The sequence below is a fragment of the Aethalodelphis obliquidens genome, unplaced genomic scaffold (genome assembly GCF_003676395.1).
Source record: "Aethalodelphis obliquidens isolate GAN/ISIS:26980383/991018 unplaced genomic scaffold, ASM367639v1 scaffold30, whole genome shotgun sequence".
In the NCBI taxonomy this organism is placed as follows: Eukaryota; Metazoa; Chordata; class Mammalia; order Artiodactyla; family Delphinidae; genus Aethalodelphis; species Aethalodelphis obliquidens.
Window position 1 is genome coordinate 19,146,113 of NW_020837974.1, and position 22,875 is coordinate 19,168,987.

The 22,875-nt window shown below is 46.1% G+C and overlaps 1 protein-coding gene across 4 annotated transcripts in view; it reads right to left on the reverse strand.

Annotated features, from left to right (window-relative positions):
• SLC5A11 (solute carrier family 5 member 11) overlaps positions 1 to 22,875 on the reverse strand; it is a 42,238-nt gene that overhangs the window by 2,195 nt on the left and 17,168 nt on the right. For 2 of the 4 annotated variants that reach the window (XM_027126599.1, XM_027126600.1), the window contains 8 exons: positions 19,959 to 20,064; positions 17,174 to 17,254; positions 13,393 to 13,598; positions 9,130 to 9,265; positions 2,941 to 3,048; positions 2,450 to 2,600; positions 759 to 927; positions 147 to 362 (listed from right to left, as the gene is read on the reverse strand). In XM_027126599.1, coding sequence (XP_026982400.1) covers positions 147 to 362; positions 759 to 927; positions 2,450 to 2,600; positions 2,941 to 3,048; positions 9,130 to 9,265; positions 13,393 to 13,598; positions 17,174 to 17,254; positions 19,959 to 20,064 — 1,173 coding nt within the window. Of the gene's footprint in view, positions 1 to 146; positions 363 to 758; positions 928 to 2,449; positions 2,601 to 2,940; positions 3,049 to 9,129; positions 9,266 to 13,392; positions 13,599 to 17,173; positions 17,255 to 19,958; positions 20,065 to 21,230; positions 21,336 to 22,875 lie in introns of all 4 variants that reach the window. The other 2 variants (XM_027126597.1, XM_027126598.1) reach the window with 2 other exon arrangements.

Consider the following 22,875-nt stretch of genomic DNA (forward strand, 5'->3'; position numbering starts at 1 on the left):
AGTATCCTGAAATCAAGTTCTTCCCAAGACCCAGCCCTGGACTTTTCAGCTTTTTGAACAATCAGTCCTTTTCACTGAAGTCAATTGGGTTTTCTGTCACTAGCAGTGAAGGGTCTCAACGGATACAGTGTCAAACCCAAAAGTACCATCTCCTTGGAGGGCGGCTCTGTGAACCAGCTTACGACGGACACAGTGATCAGGGTGACGGAGGACAGAATCATGGAGAAGTAGAGGTAGTGGACATCCTTTACCACAGCTGGCCGCTCATCTGGCTGGTCACACCGAGGCTGCACATAAATGAAGTCCAGGACCAGACGAACCAAGCCTAGGAGAAGGCCCAAGATGAGACCGAAGAAGGCGCCCTGTGAATCAGAGCAAGGCCGTCTTAGACACGGGCAGGGCTGTGGGGCGTCCGGCACAGGCCTCTGGAAGCCTCGGCAAGACCCCGGAGAGCGTGGCTTTCTAGCGACGGTCACAGCAGGGGTCAGTGATTCGAAAAGGGCTGGAGATACTTATCTGTTTATCTTTTACATAGAATTAATCAATGACATATAATTCCCTGTTAATTCAGCTTCCCTATTTAAGGACAAAATGCATCAAAATAGAACCCTCATTGCTTTTCTTCAAAAGCCAGCTAACACCCTCCCTGTATCTTCCCGCACAGAACTCATCCTCCCTAATGACACCTGATATCCTCATGTCCCTCTCCAGTCCCCTTCTCTCCCATCCGATGGGCTGAAGGGCTGATCCAGGGCTACCTTTTCGTTGGTCCGCTTCCAGAAACATCCCATGATGAAGACCACAGCCACGGGAGGCTGCAGGTAGGAGCTGATGGACTGGATGTAGATGAAGAGTTGGCCGCCCTGGCTGGCCTGGACCACAGGGATCCAGAGGATGGAGACCAATACCAGCAGCAACACAAACACCCTGGTGCCGGATGGAGAGAGACCCCCCCATTAGTGTTTTATCTCCCCTGAACGCTTCTCTCTCTTTTTTATAGCTTTTCGGAGGTAGAATTTATATGCCATAAGATTCACCCATTATAGGTGTGCAATGCAGTAACTTTTAGTAAATTTATAGTGGTGCAACCTACACCACAATCAAGTTTTAGAACGTCCGTCACTCCGAAAAGTCCCCCCATGCCCATTTACAACTTATCCTTGTTCCCACCCTAAATAAGCACTTATCTACTTCTGTCTCTACAGGTTTGCCTTTTCTGGACGTTTCAAGTAAATGGTATCATACAACATGTGGTCTTTTGCAGTTGGCTTCTTTCACTTAGCATGTCTTAGCACGAGGTTCATCACATATCATGTATCAATATTTCATTCCTTTTTATTGTTGAAAAATATTCCATTGAGTGGATACGCCATTGTATACCATTGTTTATCCTTCACCCATCAGTGGACATTTGGATTGTTTCTACTTTTTGGCTATTGTAAAAAATGCTGCTATGAACATTTGTATTACAAGTCTTTGTACAGCCAGATGGTTTTATTTCTAGGGATGCAATTGCTGGGTCACATGGTAAGTTTATACTTAGCTTTTTAAGAAAATACCAAACTGCTTTTGAACAGTTGAACCATTCTACATCCCCACATGCAATGCACAAGAGTTCCAACTTCTCTGCCTTCCTGTCTGCCTTTTTGATTACAGCCACTCTAGTGGGTGTGTAGTGGTATCCTGCAGGAACTTTCTAGACTACAATCTCGCTTTTTAGATTATTCTAGATGACAAGTCCTTTGTCAGATATATGGCTTGCAAATATTTTCTCCCAATCTGTGGCTTGTTTCTTTTTTTTTTTTTTAATGGATTATGCTTTTGATGTCATACCTCTCCTAACCCAAGGCTGAGACAGCCCTCAGGTACACCTTCTTGAGGGGCAGAGTCCCAAGATGCTTATTAGCATATATTTTACATAAAATGTACATGCCACTCACTTCGGTCACTTTCATCCCCCCCATTAGATATCAGGACTTTGCACAAGACTTGTTAGAGAAACCTTGCCCCCAACCCCCAGAACACCCTTCTCCCTTTTACCTGGCTAACTCCTATTCACCCCTCAGGTCCCAGTCCAAGTTGAAGACTTTTCCTCTGACTCCCTAGGTGTCCTGGCTCCTCCATCATAACATTCACTGTGGTTATAACTACCTGTTTACTTATCCTTTTCTTCTCCTAGCTCCACAAAGGCAAAACTGAGTCTTTTCTTTTCACTGCTATATGCCCGGCACCTGGCACATAGTAGGTTCTCACTGAATAGCTCTTGAGTGAATGAACGCCTTACTCATCCACGGAGCCCTGATGTACTTCACCTTTGCCATCAGAGGAGGCTGAGACAGCCTGGAGAAGTCGAAGGCTGGACTTTCCCTCTGGGTGGCTCAGCTTTCTCCTCCCTGGGTTATCTGGACTTTTCACACCCCTGCCTGGCGCCAGCCCAGTAAGACTTTACCTGCCCACAATCATGAGCTCCTTCTCAGATGCCCGAGGCCGGAGATGATTCCAGAGGTCCATGGTGAAGATGGTGCTGGCACTGTTAAAGATGGAGGTGAGGGAGGACATGAGCGCTGCCACCATCACAGCCATCATGAGCCCGCGGAGCCCTGGGGGCAGAAGGGAGGTCTTTGGGCCTCAGGCTTTTTCTGCCTTCACCGCTGACCCCATTTCCCAGGCCCATAGCCAGCTGGTCCCAAGAGGTTCAACTCGGAGGAGGCGGAACTCAGGGGTGGGAGCCAACAGGAGGGACTCAGAGGGGTGGGTGGGGCAGAGCCCCCTGCGTAGCCAGGGCCGGAGCTTTATTTGGGGGCTAGGTTCCTCAGCCCAGAGCCCATTCTTTCCCACAGCCCTCCCATCTTGCCCCCCTCCTCAGATTAGAGCCCAAGCCAATGTCCTCCTTTCTGGGTGCCCCGGGGGGACTCAACTGAGGGGTGAAGGGACCATTACCTGTAGGCAGGAGTTCCAGCACAAGTTTGGGATACGCGATGTCAGAGCAGCCGGCGGGGTTGCTACAGACCTTCTGGCAGATTTCTGGGTCTGCACAGGCCACTTGGTCTATGGAGGAAACAAGCCCAGAGCTAAGCAGACGGACCCTCAGAGGCCCAGGCCCGGCCCAAACACGGCCTGGCGCAGGCCAGCACCAGGAGACAGGGCTACTGTAAATAAGTGTACAGTCCAATGAAATAAAAAGGAGCCTAGACTATCATGGCCTTGTTACTTAACCATTCTGGACCTCAGTTGCCGTATCTGCAAAACTGGGACAGTAACAGAACTCTACTTCCTAAGATTATAGTGAGGATTAAATGAAATGATATACATTACACACTCAGCACAGAGTCTGGGACACAGGAAGTGCTGAATACTTTTCAGCTGTACTATTGTAACCCAAAAAAAGCCGAGACACCTCACGGCCAGTCTCAGCACAGTGCCTGACATCAGGCTCCCTAAGCCCCCCAAAAGGACACGAGCAATTTACATCTTTACCTAAGTTCATCAGAAGTGCAAAGGAGAATGCCCTCACTTGACACATGGCAAATATTTTAAAAGTTCCTCTTTTCCCCATCTCCTTCTCAACAGTATACATAGTTCAACAGCTGTTCCTCATTTTAGACTCATAAGAACCCAACCAGGCTCTGAATTTCTCTCTCCTCCTCTCTCTCCATTTCTGTATCAATTCTTTTCTCTCCTGAACAGCATTTTGATTTTCTAGTGTAAATCCATCCAGACTTCCTGGCACCTCTAGTTCTTCATCTCTATCATGATGAACACATGCCAAGCTTAGAAGCATAGACCTCCTGCTTGGAAGACAGAAGAAGAGATTGAAAAATTATACGAGTGCGTGGCGCAGAGTAGATGCTCGATACATTTTTCTTGGGGAGAGACTAGCTATCTCATTATTAGTGTAATCTTTACAGAGGGGAAGGGACCTGGTTATAATCACCCAGCAAGGTCATGTCGGAGACAGAACAGGTCTCTCAATCCAATCCAATCTTTCAGAGAAGGAAGGCCAAGAGAGTGTCGGTTGTTTCAGTGGTCTGGCACGTGTGTTTGAATGATAGCTTTCTTGTTACTTTCTGTCTTCCTCATATCTGGGCTGAGCCACACTCCTCACCACCAGCTCAATGCCAACACAACACCACTTACCCCCGCTGGACCACTTATAATTCCTCAAGTCTCTTTGGCCAGCTGCATCTAGGAATAATTCCCATAAATAACTCCTAGACCCTCCCTCTGCTCAGTCCAAAGGCTTCTGTCCTTCTTCCTCATTTTGATGAGTAACACTGCCTTCCATCCCACCTTCTATGGCAAGTGGGAACGACCTCGAGCCTCAGTTTAGGGGTGGGCTTGGAGCCCTTCACTGCCCACACCCATCTCCTCCCCCATTCTGATGCAGTATCAACGTCATGATGATCCTGTAGCTGAGGCCTCAAATTCACAAGTGGCCTCAAACAGAGATGTTGACAGTATCTCCAGATGAGGTGGTATGTCTAGTCTTTATATTTTTATATGTGTTAGAACTGTTAATTTAATAAATGTAAACATTTAAAGTACATCATAACTTTAAAATCTAATATTGTTGGGGTTTTTTTAATTAAAAAATTTTTTTTATTGAAGTATAGTTGTATAGTATAGACGTTTACAATGTTTCAGGTGTACAACAAAGTGATTCATATATAAAAAGAATATATAAAAAGAATATAGTTCCCTGTGCTCTATAGTAGGCCCTTGTTGTTTATTTTATATATAGTAGCGTGTATCTGTTAACCTCAAATCCCTAATTTATCCCTCCCCTAATATTATTGATTCTGTTTTTTTTTTTTTTTGGCCACACCATGTGGCTTGTGGGATCTTAGTTCCCCAAGCAGGGATCGAACCTGGGACCCCTGCAGTGGAAGCGTGGAGTCTTAACCACTGGACCACCAGGGAATTCTCGATCCTTCATTTGCTTTTTTAAGATAGCATAATACCTAAGAAATGGAAATCACACCAGGCCCCGTCATCCATTAGGAAGCCCAAGGACTATCTGGTCTTTGTAAAGTTTCTCCACTCATTGTTATGTCTTGTCAAAGCTGGGACCCTTCCCTCCACTTACATCCACCAATGGGAGAGGAAATGGGTGCTGTGGCCACAATTCATAATACAATTCACAATTGCTATGGAATAAAAGTAGATGCCTCCAAAACTCTGATTCAGTCTTAGACAAAATTAAGACCGCAGACCAAAAATGATATTTGACAGGAAGTATTGAGAAGAAACAACCTCGTTGAGAAAAATGCTTTTGAGAGGTCAAAGCTCTTGGCTTGTTTATGACTTGTCTGCGGAAGTTTAGGAGAAGATTAGAAAACAGTTATATTCCTGTGGCCAGAACATGGTATGGAGCCTCCCAAGCGGGGCGAAGATCTTGCTTATGTTCCAATCTTGTGGGTTTGGACTCTTGTTGTCCAAAAGCTCCTCTCTTCAAGGGACACCAAGAAGGAGCAAGACTCCCCCTGAAATCATTCATTTAATGACCTAGTTTTTGTTTAACCTTCTAGGAATGCAACCTTCAACCATGAAACACATGACAGACACAAAGTTTATAAAGCATGTTTAGGGCAGAAAATTGTGTTTGTTCGTTCAGGCTAAAGAATAATGTTCATCACAGGGAAACTAGTTGGCTCAGCTAAGTTATAAATGAAACCAACAGCCTTGTGATTGTTAACCCACCATTCTCTAATATCAGCTCATCTGTCTTGGGTGAATTAATCAACCATTTCATATATGGAGTGGATTCCCTTGTCAGATCCTATGATGCTTGACATAAAGGATGGCTCTAGCAGAGTCCAATCCAAACACAGCACCAAACCTCCTTCTTCCAAATGCCAACATTCATGGAAGTTCACTACGACTCGGATGCTGCAAATAAACACTGTACATACACCTTCTCATGTAATCTTCACAACTCCATGGGGAAGATATTGCCATTATACCTATTTCAGAGACAAGTAAACTGAGGCCCATAGAGACTAATAACATCCCCAAATCATAAAGCTAGTATCGTGGATAGGATTCAAAACCTTAGCTTATTCCAAAGCTCAGGTGGAGATGATTGGCTTTGTAAACAGGAACATTTCTAGACTCTCGTGTTTCATTGTTTTGAGGGTTGTTTTGTTTCTTTCTTGGTTTCCACTAGAGTTCCTTTATAAGTGGGCGCTATTCCTTGGATGGACTAAGTGGAAGAGGATGTTTTCCACGTTCAAGAGAGCTCAGGATCAGAGCATCATTTTAGGCAGTGCTGGACCCATTTGAAGATTCAGCAGGTTGCTGACGGAGCTGAGATAGAGAGAAGGGTGGAAATGGGTAGGAACAGTGGCTTGGCCTGGCACCTGGCCCTTTAGACCAGGGCTTCTCAATCTTCTGCCGGGCACCACCCCCAGAGATTCAGATTCAAAAGGTCTTGGACGGGACCTGAAAGTTTGCATTTTTAACAAGTTCCAAGGCAGCCCTGATGCTGCTAGACTGGGAACCACACTTTGAGAAGCTCCAGTCAAGACCTTCAAATGCACCACACCCACCTCACCATCTCCACCCTACCTCATGCTCTTAAATTCCTTTCGCACTATTGCTAGTACCAAATGCTAGAGTGTTTTGATATCAATTTTCTCTTGCTTTTTCACGAGTACCAGACTCATCTGTTACGTTATAAACTCCCTAGGGGCGTGGAATGTGGCATTATGTTTCACTTAACAACCGTTATTGACTGGCTGACTGCTAAGAGTGAGGCTCAGGGTCTTGTTATTGATCATCCTGATACTGATCCTAAGTATTGATGTGATTTCCTGAGAGAGACAGTAGCATGATTAAGAGTCAGGTTTTGGAGGCAGATGCCCCTGGATTTAAATCTTGGCTTACCCAGCCCTAGCCAAGTAACTTCCAGCAAGTCCCCTAACCTAGGAGTGATCTAGAGTCCTCTTTTTTCCTTAACAGCTTCATCCAATCCATTATTCATCTGGTTGGCTCCGCTCTAACTTATATTTTCAAACCATCCACATGAATAACCTGTTGCCTCTTCACAGAGGCCTTCCCTGGAAACCCTGTCATAGGAGCCCCTGCCCAGCATTCCCTGTGATGTTTCCCTATGCATTTTCCTCACAGCACTTAGCACAATCAATGAATAGCTGACTTACGTATTTTTTGTCTCCTTCACCACTAAAACGTAATCCCCCCCAACAGCAGGGATACTGTATGTCTTGTTCCCTTATGCATCCCCAGGCTCTTCTAGAAAAACGCCTGCCAGATAATTGGCTTTCAAAATATTTGTTGAATCCATGGAAGAAGAATAAATGAGTGAATCAATTAATTTCTCTGAGCTTTAATTTCTTCCTTTCTTTGGCCACGCGGATTGCTGGATCTTAGTTCCCCGACCAGAGATTGAACCCACACCCTCGGCAGTGCAAGTGTGGAGTCCTAACCACTGGACTGCCAGGGAATTCCCTGATTTCTTTATCTGTAAATGAAAATAACAATAGTACCTATCTCATAAGGTCCTTTTGAGGAATCAATGAGATAAAACATGTATAGAATAATAAAAGTGAGCACTTCTATAGTGTTTACCACGTGCCAGGAACTGTTTTAAGCCTTAGGAAATATTATCCCCATTTTACAAGTGAGGAAACAGAAGCACTTAACAGAAATTAAGTGACTTATTAAAGGTCACAGGAGCCAGGAAGTGTCAGAGCCAAGGTTCAGGCAAGGCATTTCAGATCAGTGTTCATATTCATAACCGCCACCCTCTACTGCAAAGCTCCTCACACGGGGACTGGCCCTTAGCACAATGAATGTTGGTTGCTTTAAGCCACTTTCTTTGTTCATATGTCGCCTTCCCCTTAGCTGTATATTTTCCATCAAGTCGCCATAAAACCAAGATCCCAGTTCTTATCCTCATCTGGGATTTTTCAAGCCTTGTGCCGCTTCCCTGGAAAGAGGACCGATGGCTCTGGGTTCGTCATCCATCAGGGCTGGAGAAGCGCAATCCCAGCATCTGGCACCACGGACGGCTCCCCATCCTTTCTCTGCCCCAAGTCCTTCCACCTAATCCATAGTTCTAAATTATTTTGACAAAACTTCTGGACTGGGGCCTCCCTGGTGGCCCAGTGGTTGAAAGTCCGCCTGCTAATGCAGGGGACACGGGTTCGAGCCTGGTCTGGGAGGATCCCACATGCTGCGGAGCAACTAGGCCCGTGAGCCACAACTACTGAGCCTGCGCGTCTGGAGCCTATGCTCCGCAACAAGTAGAGGCTGCGATAGTGAGAGGCCCGCGCACCGCGATGAAGAGTGGCCCCCACTTGCAGCAACTAGAGAAAGCCCTCGCACAGGAACGAAGACCCAACACAGCCCAAAATAAATAAATTAATTAATTAATTTAAACAAAAACAAAAAACTTCTGGACTAACCATTTCATCCTAACCCTTTCTTTACCTCTGCAACGTCACGTAAGATAAGGCATAGGGGAGGGAGATTTCTGCCCGTTTGAGTTAATAACAGCTTGGGTCAATACAGGGTTAAACTTAATGAGGCAGAAAGGAGCGTTCTTCCACACAGATCACCAGCTCCTGACATCACAGCGACTCCCAATAACATCCCCCACCCCTAGTCCTGTTTAATCCCCGTGCTGCCAACCTCACCCCTCTACCAAGTTTAAAAAAAAAGAAAAAGCTAAGACAGATACTCTAGAGGTTTTGATAACCCTGATTTTGTTAAGCAAAGGAATCCCCAAAGGGTTCTATTGGGCCGAAGTTGCCAAACCACTGGGTTCAAACATTGCAGTGTGAGGGGAGCCCTCTCGTGAGGTTTCAGGGAGCTGACATCTGGAACCATGAGATTTTAGCCTAGTTTGTGGTTTCAGAAAATATATAGTTGAGGCGACTCCCCAGATAGGTCTCCGTTTGATTTGGCCTGGGACATTAATAGGACGTCCTCATTGAACCAATGGTGGGAAACAGCACTGAGTCAGTAGTTGCCGGGATGGAGACACCTCAGCTGAATCACCAGGAAGGGACTCCAGCTGCATTCTTGAGGGGCAGTCAGTAAGACGTTCAGAACACTTCACAGGGTCTGAGGCTCACAGACAACCTCTCCTCCCAACTGTCTTCTTACCTGGAAAGAGGACACGGCTGACCATACCAGGGAACACCATGATGAAAAGGGGCAGGACCTTCAGGTATGCGGCCATCAGAGAGCCTCCTTTGGCATGGGACAGGTTCTTGGCAGCCAGAGTCCGCTGAACAATCACCTGGAAAACAGTGGTGTGGTTGGAAGTTGAGATAGATTTCTCTTAAGGCCAACTAGGTGCGCATGGCTTCTTTGTAGGCATAGTAGACCCAGGAGCTCGGTTTGCCTGCCTTCTCTAAGGAAACATCTCTCCCATTCTCAATCCCTGTGATCCAGTGGTCCAGTTGGGGTAGCTATACCAAGGCAGAGAAATCAAGAACGGGAAGGAGGATAGAAGAGGAATGCAACTACTTTGCTAGGAGTGATGAGTTAAGAGAAAGAGAGGATCTGAGATATTGCTACCAACAGGATTGGCATGTCTGGACTTGTAGTTACTGCATACGGTGTGCCTAGGTCTTATCCTGACCCCCTTCTCTCTGTTGGGTGGCATAAGGTAGGTCTTGTTAAGATTTATCCACTTAGAACAGATTGGTGGTTGCCAGAGACAAAGGGTGGCGGGTGGGCAAAATGGATGAAGGGGATCAAAAAGTATAAATTTCAGTTATAAAATAAATAAGTCCTAGGGATGTAGTGTCCAGCATGGTGACCATAGTTAATAATACTGGATTGCATATTTTTAAGCTGCTACGAGAGCAGATCTTCAAAGTGCTCATCACACAAAAAGTCTCATCACAAGAAAAAAAATTGTACCAATAACTGTATGGTGATGAATATTAACTAGATTTATTTTGGTGATGATTTTGCAATATATACCAATATCGAGTAACTAAAACGATTTATCCACTCAAAGGGAATGACATGTTCTAGAGTGTCTTCTGAGTAGAAGACTTGTCCCCCAAATCCTGCTCCAGGCTTCAGATTGAATCTACACGAACTCAGAACTTTCTCTACTATTTCCTTGGGCTTTGGATCTTGAAGCATCTGGAGAAGTTGCAGAGGCCTTGGTGAGTTACTAGAGCTTTTATGAGTTGGTTCAGTGAACTGTGGACAAGAGGAGTGAAACGCCATTACCATTACGGTGCTGTGGTGAGCAGGACAAAGTGGGAATTCTTCCCATTTTTTAAAACAATGTTCATCAATGGCATAGGCTTCCTAGAGCGTCCTGCTGCTTCTTTTGAAACCCATTCCCTCTCCACAAGGCTACCCTGTCATCTTGGGTACGGAATCTGCCTGATCCAGGGGTAGGCACCTGACCCACCCCTGGCCAATCAGAGCCCTTACACAGGGTATTTGGATTTGGGACGTGGAGAGTTGTCAGTCTCTTTGCAGTTGGTCTGCAGTGAGAGACCATGAAGTCAGCAGGTAAGAGAGAAAGACAATGGAGAAAGAAACCAGAAAAAGTTCCAGCACTTTCTGAAGGCTAGTTCAGCTTCCTGCCGTTCGTATTCCATGAGCTAATAAATCCCCTACCCTTTTCCTAAGCTGGTTTAAATTTGATTTTTTTTTTCTGTGACTTGCAACCAAGTGTACCCTCACCTGCACAGATTATTATTATTGGTTTGGATGTTGTCAGTGAAAGACTCTAAAACGTGGCATCAGCTTATATGAGGAAAGGTGAAGGAGCAGTGAGGACCCCTCTATCCAGAGCTGGGAAGTCAGCTGTTTGTTACCTGTCATTTCTCAGGACTCCAAACACACACCTACTGGGCTTTCTAGAACACTTAACAATGTGATAGTTACATGGAACGATACAGCAACCATAGAATACTTTTTACTGCTTCATAAAGGTGCCAAAAAGAGGCATGCAAACTTCAGTCCTTGTCGGTCCATCTGGAAGCAGAGAGGAAAGAATTCAGAGCTTTGGAAAACCAAGCCCTTTCGACAGGAGATCCAAAGCTGTGACTGAGAAGAATGCTGGCTTTTATTCCGATGAAGCGGAGCCTCCAGCTGAGTAAGTTTTAAGAGACTTGTGCTGCTCAAAACCCCACAAGCCCTGGGAAGAGGGTGTCGCCCTGTACGGCAACCCCCGGACCCAAGTAATGGAGGATGACTCATAGGAATGTTATGAAAATCAATGAGTTAACATATAGGAAATGCTTATATCAGTTACTGGTAGATGGTCCAGCATCAATCAATGTTTGTGTCATTACGATTATCGATTGTGATTTACCTCTTCCGTCTCTGCCCAGGAAGATTAGGAACACGCCCCCAATCAGTGAACAGTGAATGCTGCTTTGTCTTTCTCCTGCTCTGAAATGAGCTACGTAGGGCAGCACCAGCCCAAGGGACTAACACAGTCTTTGGACTCAACAGAATTCAGCTCAGCAGCCGCAAAACCAGAAGTCATGGGGTCCAAGGAGGGCTTGGGTTTCTGGCCCCTCTGGCTGCCCTTTGGAAGAAGGTCAAGTCATCCCGGATTAATTAAGTCCCCAGGCTCTTGAACAATGCGAGGTGGGTTGGAGGTGGGCTTCAAGGGCTGCACACTGGAATCCCAGCTAGTAAGGGTGTGAGGCATCTCAAGGAAATATTTGTATAGATTAATAAATATAAGCTGTTGAGCCATGTCAAGAGCAGTAGCATAAAACCATAGAAAAGGGCTTCCCTGGTGGCGCAGTGGTTGAGAGTCTGCCTGCCGATGCAGGGGACACGGGTTCGTGCCCCGGTCCGGGAAGATCCCACGTGCCGTGGAGCGGCTGGGCCCGTGAGCCATGGCCGCTGAGCCTGCACGTCTGGAGCCTGTGCTCCGCAACAGGAGAGGCCACAACAGTGAGAGGCCCATGTACCGCAAAAAAAAAAAAAAAAGCAAAAATGTAAATGTTTTAAACAGTTTATTAAATGCGCCTGCAACAAAAAAGACTATGAGCAAATACCTAATGCTCCCCTTTTTCACAATTATTAGTAACCCCGCTAATGAGGAAACAGAGGCTCAGAGATCTTAGACGGTGTCCCAAGGTTATGCCACCTGAACTTGATTCCAGGTCTGTTAAGGTTAAAGCCCAGGCTGTTAGCCTCAGTCTGAGCTGTCTCCCAGGGTCTCTCCAGCCTGAGATTTGCTAAGGAAGAGGAGGGGTGCTCTCTCTTAAAGGGGCACTATTGCACCCATCTCTAGCTCTTGGTTTCTAGCTCTTCACTCAGGAGTTCTGACCCTTGGGGTGACCTGGATTCACTCTCTGCAGTGTCCCCTCCATCAATTCAGTGGTCCGACTCCATGATCATTATTTTATTTAAAGTCTCATCAGCCCTGAATATGAAATAGGGCTTCCAAAATGGCACACAGATCTCTGATCATTAATGTAATGGAAAAAGCCATTTCAACAGATGATATATTCACAGGGTTTGAAACCTGAGAAAGTATAAACAGGTGTGCAGTGAAATGGCTTCCATCCATCCTGGCACATCTGCCCACCTCCCTGCCCACAGGTAACTGCTCTTAGTTTTATATACATCCATCCGGAGTTTCCTTCAGCACATACAAGCAAATGCAAATATGGATTCTATCCCCCACACACACCTTTTAACACAAAAGGGCTTATTATACACACCACAGTGCCTTTTGCTTTTCTCATTTCTTTCTTCACACCAGTTATATATTTGCTTTAAGGGCTTTGCTTTGGCAGGTCCCTCTGCCTAAAACTCTCCTCCCCAACAATCACCAGAGCCCACTCACTCTCCTTAGCTCAGAGGTCACTTCTCAACCATGACTCCCCTAATCACTCTATCTTAGATGACACTCCCACACCCTCCATTTCCACCCCCCCCCCGCTTGTTTTGTTTTTTTTTTAATGACAGTTATCACATTTTAACGTTCCCCATAATTTATTTATTGCCTGTCTACCTCCACCAGAAGAAGGTGAGCTCCGAGAGCCTGTTTAATTTGTTTACTTGTGATTTCCAAGTGGCTGGCACATAGAGGACACCTAGTGAGTATTTGTGGAGCAAATAATACCAATACCAGTTTTAACCTCTCTTTAAAATGTTTCATCTCTTTTGCTTACTGGATCCTTCCAGACATCCAGCAGGATGTATCAAGCTTTCCCCTTTGCAAATATCAGTAGCTTTGGATTTTCTGCGACATGAGTAAGAATAAGAAGATAACACGTAGAGCAGTAGAGAGAAAGAAGTTCTCAAGGATGTTTGGGGAGAAACGCAAATAAGAGAACAGATAGCGGGAGAAAAAAACTCAGCCTCCAGATACTCCAAGGAAGGAAGCGTCCCCGAGAGCAGCTTTCTCAGCCTGCTGCCCTGTACCTGATCGGTGCACCAGTACCAGAGGGACGGGATGGACATTCCAAATAGGATCCCAGGCCACGGGAGATCAGATGTCAGTGGGTCTCGGAAAATATGGAAGGCATCTTCCCGGGGCAGCCCGCAGCTGCTGTTCCCACTCCGGTTGCTGGCCACAGCCAAGAAGTATTTCTCTTCCAGGCCTTCCAACCCGCCGACTGCAGCGAAACCTAGTATTCAGAGGAAACCCAAATTTGCCAGGAACTCAGACTGATCCACAGCAACTCATGAGGGGATGGTTGGAGACTGGTGAAATCCTACTTAGAACAGAGATACCAAGGAAAGTTAGTTGACTTAAAGGTTCTTCGCCTTTTTTTTTTTTTTTCATGCCTTTGGTAGTGCGTCTCAGAATAATATTTCTAAATATACAATACATAATACATAGATTGTAAAGAAAACCAAATATGTTGAAGGCACCCATCAAACCATAAAAACTCTGACGTAGTAATTTATTTATTTGCTCCATTAAGTAGAAAGACCCCACAGTGGGTCAAATAACAATTTAGTTTTAAAATAACCATGGACACAGTGTTTCCATACATCAGAAGCAACTGTAAAAACATTTGGATAAAAACCTCGGGGGGGTGTGTTTTGGTATCAAAGTCACAGATATTGCAAATCTTCCTGTGGTTTGTTGCCTACACGAATCATTGAAAGATGCTAATATGAAAACAGAGATGAATTTCTTTCCCATGCAAGATTCACAAAACCCGTGAATTCTGTCCAGGTTAAGAAAGCCTGCCTGAAGGAAACATTCTTTCACCTCTGAACTTCTTCTCAGCTACTCTCAATTCATGGTATCACAAGAGTGGTCCAGGTAACTTATGGCCTTGAGCAAGTCACTTCCCTGTCTGGATTCGGCTTCCTCATCTGCAGGTGGGTTTAATGTAGCACCAACCTCATAGGGCTGGAGAAATACAGTGAGATAACGCACACAAAATGCACAGCACCTGGCACAAACGTGTGTTGTCCTTAAAAAATAATAAAGCACTGCAATCTGCAGATAATTTGCTTCTTTTCATTAATTGAACAGATTCAAGGTTATCCCCCAAATAACATTGCTCTCACTGGATTACGTTCTGGAAGGTTGTGTTTGTCTTTTTGTTGTTGTTTTGTTTTTTTCTTGTGTTTTATTTTTGGTTTTTTGTTTGTTTCTTTGTTTTTTGGTATGGAAGAGAAGGGGTTGGTGTTACCACTTGAGTTAGGAATGATATGTAATCTGCAGCCTGGCTTATCTTTGCTGAAGGTTGTGGTGAACAGTGGCTACTGGGGGGAAAATATTGTGATGATAAATTTTTGTCATGCTTTTTTTTTTCCCTGAAAAATTATTTTGTGGTAGTGGGAGGGAGGGAGGTTTTATTAATAATTGGACCTGGGCTTCCCTGATGGCACAGTGGTTGAGAGTCCGCCTGCCGATGCAGGGGACGCAGGTTCGTTCCCCCGTCCGGGAAGATCCCACATGCCGCGGAGCGCCTGGGCCCGTGAGCCATGGCCGCTGAGCCTGCGCGTCCGGAGCCTGAGCGTCCGGAGCCTGCGCTCCGCAACGGGAGAGGCCGCAGCTGTGAGAGGCCCGCGTACCGCAAAAAAAAAAAAATAATAATAATTGGACCTGCACATCTGAGTGTGTAAAGCACATACATATAGATAATAGCAGGTAGAAAGGCTGAGAAAAGAATCACCCCAGGATGAGTGAAAATAAAGTAGGCAGAGCATCGTAAACTTCAATGTACACACGAATCACCTGGGAACCATTAAAAAGCATATCCTGATTCAGCAAGTCTGCAGTGGTGCCTGGGATTCTGCCCTTCTAATGGGCTCCCAGTTGACACTGATGCTGCTGGTCCCTGGACCACAGTCTGAGTAGCACCCATGTAGGAGACATCAGGGTACCAAATGAAATTTGGAATCCTTTTGGTATAAAGGAAAGTGGGGGATCTTGATTTCAGTCACTTTAATAAGCTCCATTTTAGGTCAGTTTTTCAGTTTCTCTTGTTTTTTTTTGGTTTGTTTGTTTTTTGGGGTTTTTTTTGCGGTATGTGGGCCTCTCACTGTTGTGGCTTCTCCCGTTGCGGAGCACAGGCTCCGGACGCGCAGGCTCAACAGCCATGGCTCACGGGCCCAGCTGCTCCACGGCATGTGGGATCTTCCCGGACCGGGGCACGAACCCGCGTAACCTGCATCGGCAGGCAGGAAGGCACAATGTTAAGGTAAAAATTCCTGCCTATACTCTTTGACTCCTGCTCTTAGACTCTTCCCACAAAAGTTATTACCACATTATCTCCCCACTATCATCACCAGGGAGTGTGATGGGGAAGGAAGGGTATGAGATCTGAAGTCAGTCTGACTGGGTTTGAATCCTGGCTTTGAATTCTAACTTTGTGACCTTGCGCTAACAGTTGGTGCCTTAATTTTCTCATCCAACACAAGGGGTAAAGATAATACTGGTATCATTGGGTTGTTATGAGCATTAAATGATAAAACATCTGGATCACTAGTGTTTTAATACGTATTCATTTATGAACTTTTAATTTTGAGATAATTATAGACATACAGAAGAGTTGTATAAGTAGTACAGAGAGTTCCCATACACCTTCTCCTAGTGTCACTGTCTTACATAAGCCAAGTACAGTTGCAGAAACTAAGAAATTAACATTGGTGCCTTACTATTAACTACAGTATGGGCTCTTCAATTTGCACCATTAATGTTCTTTTTCTCTTCTGGGATCCAATCCGGGATCCCACATTGTGTTTATTTATGTTTCCTCCTTTCTCTGTAGTTCCTCAGTCTTTCCTTATTTTTCATGTCCTTGATACTTTTGAAGAATACTGGTCATTGTAGTGTGTAAAATGTCCTCAATTTGGGTTTGCCTGATGTTTATTTATGATGAAGTTGAGGTTATATATTTTGGCAAGAATGGCACAGAGGTGATGCTGTGTCCTTCTCAGTGTACCATATCAGGAGCTACATACTGGTATGTCTGATTACTGTAACATCAGTTAATATGCCTTGATCGCTTAGTTACAGTGGCAAGTGCCATGTTTCTCCACTGTAAAGTGGCTATATTGCCCTTTGTAATTAATAAATATTTTGGACGTGATACTTTGAGACCAAGCAAATATCTTATTTCTTCATAAACTTTCATGCGCTGACTCCAGCATTTATCATTGGATCTTGTCTGTAGCAATTATGACTGTGGTGTTCTAATAGTGATATTCTATTTCCCTCAGTCTGTCTTCATTTAGTAATTGGAAATTTTCCTGTAAGGAAGAGTTTTCCTTTTGCCCCCTTTTATTTGTTTATTTAATTATTTATCCATGTCAACATAGGAGGATCTATTAACTTTTCCTTAAAAAACAGTAAGTTTCCGGGCTTCCCTGGTGGCGCAGTGGTTGAGAGTCCGCCTGCCGATGCAGGCGACATGGGATCGTGCCCCGGTCCGGGAGGATCCCACATGCCGCGGAGCGGCTGGTCCCGTGAGCCATGGCCGCTGAGCCTGCGTGTCCGGAGCCTGTGCTCCGCAACAGGAGAGGCCACAACAGTGAGAGGCCCGCGTACCACAAAAAAAAAAAAAAAAAAAGTCAAACAAAACAGTAAGTTTCCATGATATGCACAGTTCTCTTCCAGCTAAAATGACCATGCCTCAAGCAGGAATCCCCAGCTGGGTTTGAAACAGTGATGAAAGCAGATGTCCATGCTTGAGAGAGGTGCTGTCATCCACCCAAATGACCCTGGCACCCCACTTACTGTAGCCCATCAGGGTGAGCGCTCCTATAAGCATGATCAGGGTCTGTAGAGCATCCGTGTAGATCACAGCAGCCAGGCCACCTAGTGGGAAGATGAGCACTGAGGTGAGGGTCAGGTCCTCGGGGGGAGAGGAGTTACTCTGGGGGAGAGGAGTTACTCTGGGTGCCAGAGGGAACTTGGAATTTCAAGACCTGACGGGGGAGAGTTCCTAGTGTTGATTGTTTGCAAAGATGGCCACAGTATCTCCTTCCCAGGTGCCTGCCCATTTAGTAATGTGGCCTTGCTGCTCCTTTCACGTTGAGGTGAAGATTTCTCTTCTTCTTAAATATGGTTTGGCCGAATGACTTGCTTTAACCAATAGATACGGTGGAAGTGATGTTGTGCAGCTCCAAGTCTGGTCCTCAAGAGGGCTGCAGTTCCTGCTCTTGTTCTTGTGTTGCCCCGAGAACACTATGCTTCTTTAAGAAGCCCAGTCTAGCCTCATGGAGCATGAGGGCCACCTGGAAGGAAAGCCCAGCTGACAGCCAAGCTAACCAGCAGCCACCTGAGTGAGACCATGTTGTTCCACCCAGCTGTTCCAGGTACCATCTAACTAGGATAATTCAACCGAGCCAGGTGAGACCAGCAGAAGAACCACCCAGGCAATGCATGGAATGAATTGTGGGCGGAAATAAACCATTAACTCCCTAATGGGGGGTAGGTGGTTAGTTACACAGTAATTTCTAACTGACAAGGGAAGTGATGCTTGGGCCATGGTCCCCAAGCTCTGAAGACCTTTATTTAAACATTGGAAAGAGGATGTGAGTACTAGGTGTTCAGAGTCTAATAGGCTTCCCAAAGAGGATCACAGGGGTTGGCCTCAGTGGATTCTTATTGGTCTTGCCACCTAGAAAAATCTTTGTAATGACAATCATGGTAGCAAATCCATCAGCATCTGGACAAAACAATCTTTCCAGTCTCTTCCCTATCCTTTTCTCCTTCCTCTTTCCCTACAGAGAAGGGACACTTATCTGACATGAACAGATTTACTCATGGGTAAAGTCACAGTACGCTAAAAAAACCAAACAGACTTTCATGTGGGTGTTGTTCTGTGATTCCTCCTTCTTTGCCCCAGGAATAGGGTCATCTCACAAATGGAGAGAGAACTGGCTTAGCATCTGGCCCCAGTTCTCTGCTGGCCCCACTCAGGCAATTAGTCAGCCTGAGTGTGGTGAGATTCTGAAGATAGGTACCACTGAAACCCACCCACGTTTCTACACTAATGTTTATTGGGCATTTATCACTTACCAGGCACTGCATCTAGTGTTTTATTCAATCACTCACCAAACATCTGGTGAGCGCCCAACCTAGTTCTACATGGTAGGGATACAGAGGCAAACAAAAGCATGCTGCCTGTCTCCTCGGAGCTTCTAGGCTACTGGGGGAGACACCCCCAAACAAGGAAACAGAGAGAGAGATTGGCAATTGCGACTAAACCTTTCCTTTCCCTGTGCCCCAGACACGTGGCTTCTGTTAGCGCTGAAAACTCAGCCCAGATCTTTCTGCATCAGCGGGCTTTTGTATTTCTGAGAACGGGTCACTCTTCTGTCTAGAGCCTCCAGTGGTGTTCCACGGCATTTGGGACTAAATCCAGGCTCATCTGATTTCCTTCGAGGCTCCAGTGCCTGCCCTTTCCTCCACTCCCTTCTCCTCCCATCAGGGCTGCAGCACAGCCGATGCAGGGGTCACCACTGTCACTGCAGCTTGTATGAGTGGCCTCCTCCACAGCTGGACAGGACTCAGCCTCAACACATGTGCTCGCTCAGCTTCAACCACCCTGACCCCCTTGCTACTCCTCAAACAAACAACACGGGTTCTCATGTCAGAGTCTTCCCTCTATCTCATTTAAATCTGGTCCACATATCACCTTAGAGAGGCCTTGCCTGTACGTTGGATGGAAAAGAATCCTCCCACCATTATTCCCCATCTTGTTATACCAGTATACTCTGACATCACTTATTGGCTTCCTTGTTCATTGTCTGTCTCCCCTTCCCCACTAGAATGTAAGTTCCTTTGGAGTAAAGATTTTTTCTGTCATGGGAATTCCCTGGTGGTCCAGTGGTTAGGACTGGGGGCTTTCAAGGCCGTGGGCCCGGGTTCAATCCCTGGTGGGGGAACTAAGATCCCACAAGCTGCACGGCCAAAAAAAAAAAAAGATTTTGTCTATCTTGTTGCCCGCTATGCCCCATTTCCTAGCATGATGCCTGGCATATAGTGGGTGATACATAGATAGATATAGATAATTTGTAGAATGAATTACACCAAGAGGAGGCAGAGAAGGATGAAACTGGAACAGAAGATGAGAAGGTGAATATTCAAAAGCAGATACATGTGCAGGTGCTGCACTCCACCAGCCACTCTTCTGGGATGCAAGTCTGAGGGGGAAAGTTGAGGCTCCCTGGCCTCAGGCTGCAGAATTGCAGTGGTTTACGGTCTAGCTTTGTATAGTGTGTGTGACTACACATGCTCAGCAGCTAGTAGGCTCTAATGAATAGTTCTTGAATAAATAAATGGAAAATAGCTTTATGCACTTGCGGTACCTTTTAAAATCCTCCCTTCTATCAGGCATCCCTCTTCCTTTGGACAATGACCAAGAGAAATCGTATTATCTGGGGTGATGGACTGAGGGTTCATGAAGACATGGTCTTAGCACACTGGAACATCAGAAGACGAGCCAGGAAAAGACAGGGTGGCCCACAGCCCCTGCCCACCACCTCTCCCAGAATCAACCCTTGTTCAGTCGTACCTGCAACAGTGTATAGAGCTGTGATGGCCAGCAGCCCGACTATGGCCAGGTAGAGATTTAGGCGCAAAGACTGCTGAATGAAGATGGCACCTGCGTACATGTCTACCTGGAGAGACATGAAGTTGACGGGTGAATGGATGGATGGACGTTTTAGCCCAGTTTCCCCAGGCTCAGGCCCTAGCCTTGACTCTGGCAAACACAGAAACATCACATGATGTCCTTTCTTCATCTCTTCCTAGATCAGGGGTCTCAAACGGGAGCCCTGTGGGTGATCATGTTTGAGGCCCCTTCACTGGGCTAATACAAGCGCCTCAGTCGTCTTCCTGCTCCTATTCTTCATCTGCCTACTCTCCATCCTCCACACTGCAGCCTTTATCAAATGCCATCACGATCATCTCATCCTCAACAAAACTCTTCAGTAGCTCCCTACTGCCCCCAAGATAATGTTCAAATAAGTTAGAGCTGTATACCAGGCCCTCCATGGTTTGCCTGCCACTTGACCTCATTTTCTTTACTCACTTCATGCTCCCAGACACACTGAAATACACCCTGTTTCCCTAACAAGTCATGTTTTTTCATGCCCCCAAGCGTTTTCTTATTCTGTCCAGCCCTCTGGAATGCCAATCCCCCTTTCTCTACATCCTCTCTACATCCTCCTCAGATGTAACTTTCCTTGGGAAGGTTTCCCCACATCTGTAGCTTCCCACCAGAATGAGAGCGAGCATTGTCCTTCTGCCCTTCACATCTGGAGCTGGCAGAGTCAGTTATTGTTGTTTGAATTGAATGGAATTCCTCTGCTCACCCCCCCTCCCCCACATAGGACAAGGTTTCCCCCAGCTCCAGATGGAAGAGAAGAGGGCATCGGTGTGAGTCGGGCTGAGCAGCACGTACTGGAGGCTGCAAAGCATCTGCTCTTGGCTGCTTTCCGGAAGACCTGCCCATCCAAACGTCAGGGTGGGGCAGGCTCGGTGGGCCATCAGCACATATGATTAATAGTTGATAACTGCCTGATCCCAGGAGGAAGACGACAGACCCACCTGAGGGCTCTCGGAGTCCCATTCAGTGATGGGCACCATCCCAAGATGTTGCTGAAGAAGCTTTGGCAGGAGAAGGGGGAGGAGTCCTTTCCTCTACCTTTTTTCCGTACTTCCTCTGCCCCTGCTTAGCCTTTGCCCCCACCCCTCCCAACTTCCTTGAACCTCCCAGAAGCTTCCTCAATAGGAGAGGGACACCACCAGCTGAGCTTCTCACCAGGCTGTGTCCCCACCTTACCGAGATCTTGGTGAAGATGTAGATAAACAGGTAGAGCACAGCCAGGATGATGGGGATCCTGTTGCCGCCAAAGCGTTTCCTTAGGTATTCTGGCATCGTGGTGACCTGGGGACCAGAGTTGAGATTTCGCCACCCAACAGCCCTTCTTCCCCCTCCCCCCTTCTCCCCAAACTCAGAAGCACAGATGGTCTTCTTGGGATTCTCAATGGGAGACTTAAAAGAGAGGAGAAAATGGAACAAAGGGGTGGGGTGAGGATGGACTGGGGTTCTGTGCAGAGTTAGGTACCCAACTATCATATATCCCAAATGTATATGCCACCCCAATTTTTGCCCTCTCCTGTGTTATTAATGTTATTACATAAAACTTATTAATATAGATGTTACTATTATAAAACTTAATGTTTTTCTTTAAACCAACTCATGTTTATATTGAAGTAAACTTATCTAAAAAGAAAACTTCAAATCACCACTGTAAATGAAATATCAATCCTAAACTTAAGGGAACCAGCAAAACTATGCACATGGATAATAAAATCACTCATTCATGTTCTATTCTTTCCTGGCAACTTCCTCTTGCACACCAAAAACCCTGGGCCCAGAGCTTACTCATTCTTTCTTTAAAAAAAAAAAAAAAAAAAAAGAAGTCAGGAAAAGTATTGAACAGGTGTTAAATGCTCACTAACACCAACAGGAGACTTTACCCTTGAGCTCATTGAAAGATGATGGAAGAGGAACTAATTTCGCCAGGTGATTCAGTGTAGTTGGCTCCATGTCTAACACCTAAACTCATCTCAAGCATCTCCATTTGTCCATATTCTAACCTTTGGGGAAGTTGCTCTCATGTAACACTTTAGCCACGTTACCAGGAGCAGAGAATCCAGAGACAGCAGAGAAACCAGGGAAGCACTGAATTAGGTCCAGATGGATGGGCCAAAGCTAGGTGCCATTACCATATAAGGCACACCAGGGGCTGAGCCATACCGAGGAGAACCATTATTTGGGTGGCACTTGGAGATAGCATGTCCTTGCCCAGTCTCCTCACTGTACCCGCAGACTTGGGGGTTGAGACAATGCCATGTCTAGACAATGGAACCTCAAATGCACAACTGTTCTTCCATGAGGTCCCAGATGTTGGATGGGAAAAGACAGAGTAATGATTATGTTTGCAGCCCCTCGTCCAGGCTGTTGCTGCTTGGGTGTTCCTTAGTCTAACCCAGGGAGTAGACTAATGGGTACCCGATCATGAGCTGATAAATGGCAAACCATCCATCCCAAGGTCAGATTGTGAAGGTAGAAGAAGCTGGGAGTGGAGACTGGGAGAGACTGGATGGCCAGACTTGATTCAAGAATGGTAAGTTGTTGGGGCTTCCCTGGTGGCACAGTGGTTGAGAGTCTGCCTGCTGATGCAGGGGACACGGGTTCGTGCCCCGGTCCGGGAAGATCCCACATGCCACAGAGCAGCTGGGCCCGTGAGCCATGGCTGCTGAGCCTGCGCGTCTGGAGCCTGTGCTCCGCAACGGGAGAGGCCACAGCAGTGAGAGGCCCGTGTACCGCAAAAAAAAAAAAAAAAAACAAAACAGGTAAGTTGTTAATAGTAGAATCTGGGTACAGTATTCAAGACTATAAGAGTGTCCAGTGTCAAATT